Source organism: Colletes gigas, unplaced genomic scaffold, assembly GCF_013123115.1.
Source record: "Colletes gigas isolate AHSC1104 unplaced genomic scaffold, ASM1312311v1 Colletes_gigas_Sc00066, whole genome shotgun sequence".
Classification (NCBI taxonomy): Eukaryota; Metazoa; Arthropoda; class Insecta; order Hymenoptera; family Colletidae; genus Colletes; species Colletes gigas.
In genome coordinates, this window is record NW_025106695.1 from 460,511 (window position 1) to 472,405 (window position 11,895).

Sequence of the window (11,895 nt, forward strand, 5' to 3'; positions counted from 1 at the left end):
TGGAAGTCTCACAGTTTACTGGCGAGCGGTACGTTCAATTTTTTCCTGAAAGCCGCGAGTCGCGCCGTGATGCGCGCGCAACCGATGGTCGTGGACCATGACGCCGAGCCACAGTGCGATGCGTCAAAATTTGTCGTTCTTTCAAAATAATTCAAATTCTTTAATGAAAATAACATACTGATAACTGCTAATAATAGCATACTGTATAGTATGAAATGAAAGTGTGCACGAGATATACTATTGCACGTATAAGCTATTAAATATCTATTAAAAAGTTATTAATAAATTAAAAATGATGTCGTACTTACTAATTAGCAATTGTATGCTGCTATAACTAAAACCATAACTTTAAATTAATATGAGTTTGTCTCGAATTAGTTACCCGTTGCTTTACTACATATGTGATTCCATTTCCGAACACCAGATGTCGATAAAACACAGCTCAGTATTGATGCAAGTTGTACTACAGACGAGCTATACGAGTAGACCTTACATCCATGTATTTTTTCGGCCCATTTGTATGGGGTCCTAGAGACCCATTACCATTTTCGTGTCACTCGCAACGTTACCAACAGATTCAGAAATGAATTTTAATTCTTTCCATAGTCAACTCACATGGATTTACGCAAAACTACAGCTCTTTGCCTATCAATACTATTTCAGTGAATAGTTTCTCAACTGACCGCCATGTATGTGAAGAGGACGCTAAAATCACCTCCGAATTTTCAGGTCGGTATGGCAGTCACATTGGGCCACAAAAGTCCATAAGGTGAAAGGTGTACTCGTATACTTCGTCTGTGATTGCACACTTTAATTAAGGGGTACATACTGTATCGATAAAAGTTAAATTTTAATTTTTTCAAAAATTTCTAATAATATGATGAATTGATCTGTCTTTTAATTCAGAAACAATATTCCACAGAGATTTGGAAATATTAAAATATAATTAATCGAACACAAGTACAAAATTACTAAAAATAGCTAAATTATAATACTTACAAAAATACCATAACACTATAATGATAATTATTAAGTATAAAGCTGATGCTAATAAAACTTGTATATATTTTAATTTGGTCATTAACAATTTCATTGAATATATTGGTCCAATATTGAACAATGATACCAAGTAAATGTTAACACTATTGAAGACATGTTTTCCTCCATACCCTTTAAATAGAATTCTTTTCTTATGATCCAGGTATGGCAAGCCTAGTTTCAACAGACTATTGGCTCCTTTGACTTTCTATGGAAGTTGCATGAGCGTTACCTAATCTAATCGTTTAACAAGCAGATGTATCATCTAAAATTTGTACGCGCATCCATGGGAAATATAAAGTTGGACATAGTGGGATAACGATGTGTAAATAAAGAATCTGGAGAAAGTAAAGTTCGACACGCATAAATTTACGTTGTCCAAATACTTTATGTATCCGAATAATATTTAACCAATTCGAATAATTTGAATAGAGTTTGAACGTTTGTACATCTTTCCAGGTACGAGAAGGACACCGATTAGACGTAGATAGTTATTCACAGTTCGCGTCAATTTCATTTCGAACAACAACTTTGACGCGGTATGCAACAAAAAGAAAACACAATAAGAACAAATTGCAAGGATAACAGTCGCATAATAAAATACTTGGCACGTCTTCAAGTCGAATCGTAAGATCGCAGACTGATACACACCGGGTATTCTGTAAATCGCAGTTAATTGTATTCGACAACCAATTTGCATATTATAAAGAACTGCAAGAGGAAGAGGTTTCTACAACACAAACATGATACAACATACATTCCAAGGTTTTCCTATTTTGCGTAGCTCAATCAAACTACTTTTCACGTTAAAAATATATCAAATAATATACCATTCATTTAAAAAAAAAAATCTCAAAAACAAGTTATACATATGCCTTTGATACCCTTCGAGAAATAACGTGTAAAATGCTACGTGATTATAGTGACTTTTTAATAATAATATAATTATTGCTTAATGACAAACTTGTTTTAAAATGTGACTTAAGTTTACAGTTACGTTGTGAAAGATATAATTTTGACAATTCTCTCCTGTCAAAATTTCGTCTATCAATTACTAACAAAGGCAACGCGATAAGTTATTCTATGGGCAAAGTTTTTCGAGGTTCTTTTCTCCCAGGGCGACCCTGACAGGAAGGATGCGCGGCAAAGCATCATCTTTGGTGATCGCCTCCCAGGAGCTGAGCGGGAACGATATTTTATAAAGCACGCCTGCACATACCGACGATACGTGATTTGCTTGTGAACTGCTTGTTAATAGGCATCGTAAGACACCTCATACTCCACCATTACACCTATATAAACAACTACAAGCCATCAGTGAGGGTTTAGTTGACCGATCACTCCAATCGCGAGTGCAGAGGTGTTCGTTACGCTTTGTGACATAAAGGGCTATGGTATTCCTATGGTGTTCATCAAGGTGAGATAAAATTGGTCCAGTGAATCCCCGGTAACGTTTGAATAGAAATAGTACGGGGAAAACTTTATTTACTGCGTTGACATACGTAAAAGCTAGACTGCATTAGCGAGACAACATTTTATGATTCTTTTCGAACGATTCTAGTGAATCTGCGTTAACTAAAACCGACGAATGTGAATTTTGAACGCGTATTTTGTGACCGAATGGCAGAGATCTTTCTTGGAAGTTTGCACGACGTCAACAAACAAAGTCGATTCATGAACGATTCGTTCGGCTACTCGTGTGTTTTAAAAATATTGTTGTTTTTCTGAATCAGTTGTGAGAACTGTCGAAAATATGTAGAATCGGTGTATTAATAATCGTTGACGCGACGCAGTTAGTAAGTGATAAAGTTTACAGTTAGATTGACAAATTTTTACGTGGCTCTCGATGGTCAAGGTGTGACGTATTCTAAGTACTTACGGACTTTGAACAAATCTTGAGTGGTCCACGCGTATCTGGTGGGAGCAGACGCTTAAATAGCCTGAATCTCTATGGGTACGCCGAAGTTCCATGTCGCGGCTCTAAACATTTTGTCAAATGTGTTCCAGTGTAATGAAATTCTAAAGAAACGTATATTGTGGGAATATGGTCGTTACAACACAGCAAATTGTAAGTGATTCAAAATCATCTGATTGCACATTTAATAGAAACAATTCACGCGAAACAATCGTCACGATTATTTATGGTTGAAATTTAATTTTTTTACCATCTCAAATGAAACTTATACTATTTTGTAACGGTCTAGTATTTTGTCACGTTGTCATTATTATTATTATTATCGAAATTCCTTCTTCTCTGTTATGAGAAATTATTATTCGATCGGCATGTATGCATACCGATAACACGTCTGAATAAGCCAGTTAATAAAGGATCCATCTAGAATAGTTAATGCGTCGAAATGAATGTCTCTTACAGACACATGCTAGTCAAATAAAATGATTTCTATTTTGCATATTTTTTAAGACAGTTAATTCAATAATACAAACGTTGAGAATGCGTACTCGTTTCATGTCTAAATAAAAATTGTTTGTATCTTAATTTAAACAGTAATCTGTCGAAATAATCGAACATTAAAGTAGCGCTACCTTGACATTTATTAGCATCGTATTTCACTTTTTTATTTTAAGTACATTCCAAACACGCGATGCCCAGACACACTAACGATCATAAAAGAAATTTTTCTAGCAAAACGGGAGGTCCGATAATAACAATGTAGACGTGTACACGTTTCCAAGACTCCGATTAATCGTGCTAATTTATTTTTCTTTTGTCCGCAAACAGGGAAACAAACGTCGAAATGATTAACCGAGACGTGATAATAAAAGCGTCAACAGTAACGGCGGGAAAACAATTTATGTGTCAGTGATCTTTGAAAAAGTTACGAAAATAGTTTGTGCGTTGAAAATTTATTTTGGTTGTATTTGGAATTTGTCAAAGTTTACAGTTCAAAACTTATTTTCTAGTAAAGAATAGTAAAGGATCCTTGCGTAAATATTAAAATAACGATACTGGTACGATGCAGTTCGAAAATATAACAATTTGTTTTCTTTTCTCGATGTTGCAGGAAAAGTTATTTATATTTATATAAATATAGAATATATTTACAAATTAGAAATGAATAAAAGTGGAAACAAATGGAATTTCAAAGATAAATAGGTCAGAGCAGAAGTAAGTTTTGACAGATGGTATCAACGAATCCTCGAAATTGTCTCGATAAATGTTATTTGTACACGCATTCGATCGAGTACATAATTTTATGAAAATTTATTACGAAGCATCGTCGTGTTCATCCAAACATTTTCTTGCTTCTTTAGTGGGACCAAGCACCAGGTGAGCTGTGGGCTTACCTCGCCATTTTGGCCAGTATCTACGTTCTATACGTTCTGAAAAATTACATTCGAACCATCATCTTTGTTTCGAGTCTCAATGGTCCGAAAACTGTACCGTTCCTCGGGAATGCAAAGTGTGCTCTCAAAGATAATCGTAAGTGAAAAATATTATTATTATGTTTTCTAATGAACTACACTACATCCACACAATTATCAATAATTTTCCGAATTTTTCAATTCAAAATGTTCCCTTGGTAACAACAGAACATTATCAAAATAGCGACGAATACCTGAGAAATTATTAAATATCGTTCCAGTACTTCATAGATTGGCACACGAGAATCAAACTTATGGTCGTATCATCAGGATATGGCTGACAGGACTCCCGTACGTGATGCTTTTCGAACCAGAGGACATGCAAGCGGTTCTCAGCAGTATGAAGCACACGCACAAGATATTTTTCTACAAACTACTTGACAATTTCCTTGGAAAAGGCTTAATCACGAGGGACGTGCCAACCTGGCGAACTCACCGGAAGTTCCTACAGCCGGCTTTTCATCTTCATATTCTCGAGAGATTCACAAGTACCTTCGCCGAATGTGCGACTAACTTGATGAACGACTTCCTCGAAAAAGACAACCAAGAAATTAATATCACTCCTTTCATCAACGATTCCGTGTATGACATCCTGAGTGGTAAATATTGACACATTTTTTCTACCAAGAAGAATATTCTACAGATTATTAACCTGTTAACTCTGCATGCCTACAGATATTTGTCTCTAATTTCATTACAACACTTGGATTTCTTTATTGCATTCGTATTTGTTGTAATAGTGATTAAAAGAAGAATTTTTTCTCAAATTAACTTTGCTGTTCTTCGTTCGATCGGTCGAAGAATTTCTTTCTCTCGTGTCGTAATGGAGAAATATTGGTTGATCGCGAAACTTTTAAGCGTACAATTTATATTCGTAGCACGAAGGCTTATATCATAGGTGTTGGGCACACTCTAAATTATTTGCATTCTTCCTGCTATTTCGTTTCCCGTTATTTGCGAATTAATTATTCAAAGGCACGCGACGTACAATAATAAAAGGCGCAGCTTCTGTGAAGTTACCTGTGCCACCTATGATTTGCAATATTGCACGTAAATGCACTTAGGGTATGAGTCAGTGTCAACATTTTCCTCGTCGAAGAATCCGATCTTTTGCAATTCATTTATCGTAATCGGCAATTCTTGACAACATGCTGAAATGTTGCATCACTTTTACTCGTTAAGTGATTTTACGTCAGACTAGACAAGTATCCAATATTTTCGAAGATTAATAATACGTTTCAATCGATATTCTGTCGATATCTGTCGCGGACTACGGTTTCTATACGTATGAAAAGTGGTGACATCCTAACTATGTGGTTTCGCTAACGTGTCAATAATATGTACGTGCTGTCGGAAACCAGTTTTACCATTAAAAGTACACAATGAATTTGGTATTCATCGTGGTATCCTGAAATCTAGTCAGGTTTCAAACAGTCAATGTATGCTAACTGTTTCATCAGGTTGCAAAGATGCCTTGCTTTCAATATCAATTAGCATGTGAATCAAAATCAAATACACAATGACCGTGTCTGCATCGTGAGCTTTTATTGAAATGAAAAGTCTGCTTAGCATAGCGAGAATATTCGAGTGTATTTTAGACATTGCACTTCGCTACCGTGGATAGTTAAACAATGTTTGAAGTCGTCAGTGATTGTTTACAGAAACTGTCTTGGGAATAAATCGAATGAGTCGACGCTCATCCGGCGCAGCAACGGACGACGATCTTCCTTTCAGAAAGTGAGAATCCAAACACGTTTCCGTAGTATTTCGTACGACCAATAACATCCTCGTTGCGATAATTCGAAAGACAAACGGCCAAAGTTTCCACGCGACAAAATGAATATTCGAAATTTTCTTACAGAGGGCAAATCATGTTTTTGTATCGTTTGGTGAGGCCTTGGCTATTGATCGAATGGATTTATCGATTGACCAAGCACGGCAAACAAGAGGAGAAGCAACGAAGAGATCTCTTCGATACCTGCTTCAAAATGATGAAAGATAAACGTGAGCAATTGAAGAATAAAGACGTAAATGCCAGTGACGAAACGAAGAGAAGTCAGAGAATGTCTCTGCTCGAGTATATGGTGGAGATGAACGAGAAAAATCCTTGCTTCACCGACGAAGATATCGTCGAAGAATGTTGCACGTTCATGCTAGCCGGCCAGGATTCAGTCGGTACTGCAACAGCGATGACGATCTTTCTCCTGGCCAATCATCCTGAATGGCAAGAGAAGTGCATAGAAGAGCTCGATAATATTTTTGACGACGACTCAAGACTGCCTACGATGAAGGATTTGAAGGAAATGAGATGCTTGGAAATGTGTATCAAAGAGTCACTCAGATTGTACCCCAGTGTGCCGATTATAGCGAGGATACTTGGCGAAGATGTCAAAATAGGTATGTCATCGATGTTTATTCCAATATAACAAAAGCCTTATCGAGATTACGTTATACTATAAAATTTATTAGTTTTCGCCAAATGTTGCCTCGTGTTCGATTCATTCGTGAATATTGGTTTTAGTTTGAATTTATTATATGAAAAAAAAAAAATGAAAACTTGTAGGAAAACACGTGATACCGGTGGGTTGTGGTGTGCTCATATCCCCTTACAGCACGCATCGATTACCACACCATTTTCCCGACCCAGAAGCGTTCAAACCCGAACGTTTCAGTCCAGAAAATTCTGAGAAAAGGCACCCGTACGCTTACTTACCCTTCAGCGCTGGGCCGAGGAACTGCATCGGTAAAATAGTGTTTAAAATAAATTTTTATTTCCACAGTTTCTGCAAACGCCTTCCTTGACCGTTGTCGAATGTTTTTTAGGGCACAAGTTCGCAATGCTCGAAATGAAATCCATGATCAGCGCGATCCTTAGGAAATGTCGGTTACAATCGGTCCCTGGAAAAGAGAAAGTGAGAGCGAAATTTAGAATGACGATCAGAGCACAAGGTGGACTCTGGGTTAAAGTAGTGGCACGTGATCGAGTATCGAAAACCGGTTTAGACAATTAATTTGGTGTTTCTTAATGACCCGTTTGTAGTACGGCGGTTATAGTTTTGATGAAAAAAGGATCTAACTAATCGTACGATTTGTAAACTGTAAATTATTCGATCTTTTGTTAAGTAAAAAGCATCTTTTTAATTGACGATACCTTAGTACAAACAATACGATATTGAAGATATCCTTGAATGGTTCCTTGCTAAGAAACCGGGACGTAGAACGGCACTGGGTGATGTAAAAAAACCAATTTTTGTTATGTTAAGGTGTGACTGAACGAATAAATGATTAACGAGTGTATGTCGAAATAAATAATTTTATAACGATTGAATGTGTACTTCATCTGAAACTGTTACGAGGCTTTATTATATAATAAATAGAGTAAAACTTTGCTACATAGAAATTGTTTTTTTAACGATTTTTTTAAAATTATGAAAATGAAATAAATGTTCATTTTTGTGACTCATTATTAGGTAGAGTCCTGAAAGGAATGTAAGATCTATTGTTCCACCTGTCGACTCTCTTTTCTTAACACGTGTGAATACGCAAGTTTTTAGAAAATGTTATTTAACGGTCGGTGTTGAATACGTAATCCTTTCTAATACTTTTGTCTGCGATACTATGACGGACAAAAATGATGTACTGGACCGTCAATCGAACTTTCGGTCCATTTACCCTGAAGGCAGTAGAGTAGGGGTCAGAAAACTTTCTCCAAGAAGGACCGGATATTAAATATTTAGGCATTATTGGTCAGGAGATAGAATGAAGAAATGTATCCATGTAACATAGAAGCGAATATTTACGAAATACAAAACACAATATAATTTGATAAGTTAAGAAACACCAGTTCGTTGAACCTCATCCTTTCACCCTGTTTTCTTTAATGATGTTTATTATGTTCTTATTCACTTGACTTTGTATAGCTCTTCTTTATTACGACGAATAAAATTATTTAAATTAGAAACGACCTCATCAATGTCAATGGTTGCACGTACAAAACCTATCTAGTTAAATATTAATTATTCCCACCTAAACGCGATGACATAATACTTCTTTTTACAAAGTACCTGCCTGTAGTGGCAACTAACGAAGTAAATTCTCTGCTCGTGAATCTCATTTCTTATCGAGCTTCTGTATAATGATAGTACTTGAAATACTGGAGCCAATTATATAGGATGATACATAACATTAAAGTTAAAAAGTTTCTTTCGATGCTGCTGCCTGACAGGAATGTTTCATTCTGAGATATGTTTTGACAAGCTTTCTTTTGTTATTTATTTCATTCGTGTTTCATATTTTCGAGCAGACCACTATAGCATCAACTTAATAAATTTCTTCATTTTCAATAGTTTCAACTGTTATGGTCATTATAATTCTGTTAGAATTACTGATACAAATTTTGTGTAGTCAATGTATACAAGATCACGATCGAAAAGTTAGTGAATTGTCAGATCGATGTTGAACACTAAAATTTTGTGTTACAATTACTTCTTCCAGACTTTCTCTCATTTCATCCATTATGTAGCTGTAGTACGCAGTAGACTTGGCATTGGCATCAATGCATATTATTACATTCTATTTTAGTACATGGATGGCAGCTTCTAATTCAATTAGCTGCTTTTAAATGGTACGTGAAAATTTAGAGTACAAGGATATGCAATTAAAGTTATCAGGGTTCCTCAACGAATACCATATATTAATAATTATACTTGTTTTTAGATATTTTATATATTCCTAATGCAGACCTGCGGCATGTGTAATACAATTATTAATTATATGACAAATAACATGAACAAATTAGCTGCGACATTCTCATAGAATTTATCATAAATATTACGTTTCCACCAGGTCCAAATCAATTAACATTTCGATCGGTTTGCAAATCGTAACTCTTGCCACGTTTAATTTCAATTCTCATAATTGATAACACAGTCGAGATATACAAATAGATCTTACATTTAATTTATTTCTAGGGCCCCATTTCTCTGGGGCTTCAAAGTCCCATTACCAATTTCGAATCACTTGCAGCATTACCAACAGGCTACAGAAAACGACCATAGCGCTTATTATGGTAGGATATGAAATTTAAATGAAATTACAGGAATTCTTTTATTTTTCAACGAAATGAAAACAATAGCACAGAGAAGATATATTTTAGACCGTACAACGCGTAAATAATTTTTCATTAAAACTTCTGTCGATATCGCATCAAAAGCAAACTTCGTGAATTTGCTGATGTTACCGACGTTGACGAACGAGGTAAAGGAGTTAACTTTGGTAACGATGCTCGATAGCTTTACCACAGACGAGGTATATGAATAGACCTTTCACCTAATGTAATTTTACGGCCCGAGTTTCTGGAGTCCCGGGACCCCATTACCATTTTTGTGTCACCCGCAACGTTACCAACAGATTCAGAAATGAATTTTAATCCCTTTCATAGTCAACTCACATGGATTTACGCAAAACTACAGCTGTTTGCCTATCAATACTAATTCAGTGAATAATTTCTCAACTGACCGCCATCCATGAGAAGAGGACGCTGAAATCACCTCCGAATTTTTCGCTCAGTATGGCAATTGTTCGAACTGACGTACAAAAAGACAAAAATTAACGAGATACACTCATCCAAAGTGGAACAAAATGTTAAAAAGATCATGCATCAAATTGTAAGGGAATCCTCGTAAGAAGGCTTTAATCTTCGTAATGGTTTTAATGGGTCGATGATCAACAATGAGTAGCTTATGGTCAGTGGTGGTCAACAGTGAGGTTGACATCAAGGTCAGCGGTCCAGTGAAGATCCAGAAATGATCAAGAGGTGGGACCAATCGAAATAGTTTCTGTGTAGACGAGACAGTCTTACCTGTTATCTTCAACTTTGGCTCTGACTGGTCTCCCCACCCTTTCATCACCTTAGACATATAAGCAGGGTCACTGCGAAGATTTCTTCAGTCGCGTCGCGAATTCGGGAGTGTACAAATAGCCAGAGGAGAACCGGGGACCGCTGCTGACCTCTGCTGGCCGCTGCTGACCACAGCTGACCATGACTGACCACTACTGACCACTACTGACCAGTGCTGATTCGCGTTCCTGCCACTACTGACCACTACTGACCAGTGCCGGACGGTGATGACCAACGGTAAGAACTGTTTAAAAATTCTCTCCCTTCTTCTATTCTATCATTTGATGCCAATTTTGCTTCAATGAACTGATTTTGCCTTGTTTATCTAACCGATGTTGCTATAATATGAATATTTTCTTACTTTACAGCTGGCCCTTATGGTAACTACCCTATGTACTGGCAACAAGTAGTAAGTCCACTCCACTTATTTATATTTTATTATTTTTATTTGTTTGTTTGATGTGAATTCAACTTTATTTATCTATCTGATTTTATTTGGTTATTATGAATGTTCCTTTTCTCTGTTTCTACTTTTACATTGTTTTGCGAATTTATGTGACTGCTTCGATATGTATAATATTGCAGGATATAATAATATAATATTGTTTTCAATCATACACTATATTTGTTTCTATACAAATTCATGAATTCATATTTTTACGTTCTTGCTCGAATTCTCGTAATATTCTACGGAGGTACTTTGTTTGATTCTTCCATTTCGTTTGATTGTTTGGTGTTGATTCAACTTGGTGTCTCGATCCAAGTTTCTTTCATTATTAGGAGTGTTCGTTTTGATATGGATAACATTGTGTCGATGCATATACCGTATTTGTTTCGATGTCTCTGACTCGTTTTTTCGTTCGTGTTCGTTGTTCGACACTGATTAATATAAGATTTTTATTTTTACTTCTCAGCTAAAATTCTTGTAACATTTTGCTAATATACTCTGTTCAATTCCCTTTAGCTAGGTGATAGATAATTTTAAAGTGTTTATTAAATTTCCTACCATATCTCACTAATATACATATGAGTTTTGATTTCAGTTTAAATTTGGATTAATCGCAAGGACATCGAGGGAAAACGCCACAACCGCCGAGGGACCTTTAATTCCAAGTTGATTAGTCTTAAGCTTCGTCGCGAGTATTAAAATTAACGTCGAAGCCTTCTTTATTATATGTATCTCCGCGTCCTACCAAGCAATTATTCAATAAGTAGCTTGTCTCTCGCTCGTTCCCTCGTTCCTAGCTTCGGTCACCGCTGTTTCATCGATTGAAACATGTGATCGGCCGTGTAGCTGATCCGAAAGATCTAATCGCCTTCCCTTTGGTAGCTCGATCGAGGGAAAATGGTACTTTGCTGGAAGGTGTGGAGTTTCCGTATTCTGCGGAAACGCATACCTTCCAGCGAAAGTCGACACTGTTTCAGGTACTCTCTCTATGTCAGACAACTTGAGTCGGGTCCTTCGGGCTCCCGGCGGGTTGCATTGGAGCAATGGAGACCTTCGATTCGGAGTCGCAGCCGTCCGTTATCCCATAGAGATCTAGTTAGCAAGGGCAGTAGGTTCGATCCTCGGA

General features: G+C 36.5%; 1 protein-coding gene across 2 annotated transcripts; it reads left to right on the forward strand.

Moving 5' to 3' along the window:
* Nucleotides 1-2,379: 2,379 nt before the first annotated feature.
* Nucleotides 2,380-8,284, forward strand: LOC122403629 (probable cytochrome P450 4aa1). 2 transcript variants are annotated; one of them, XM_043407250.1, is made up of 8 exons: nucleotides 2,403-2,455; nucleotides 3,046-3,106; nucleotides 4,312-4,480; nucleotides 4,644-5,021; nucleotides 6,084-6,159; nucleotides 6,284-6,819; nucleotides 6,986-7,165; nucleotides 7,246-8,284. In XM_043407250.1, the coding sequence occupies exons 2-8, from the start codon at nucleotides 3,083-3,085 to the stop codon at nucleotides 7,431-7,433; spliced, it is 1,551 nt and encodes a 516-aa protein (XP_043263185.1). In that variant the 5' UTR covers nucleotides 2,403-2,455; nucleotides 3,046-3,082; the 3' UTR covers nucleotides 7,434-8,284. The 2 variants fall into 2 exon arrangements, with proteins under 2 accessions (XP_043263186.1, XP_043263185.1); XM_043407251.1 differs by lacking the exon at nucleotides 3,046-3,106 and having other exon boundaries at nucleotides 2,380-2,455.
* The last annotated feature ends 3,611 nt before the right edge of the window (nucleotides 8,285-11,895 follow it).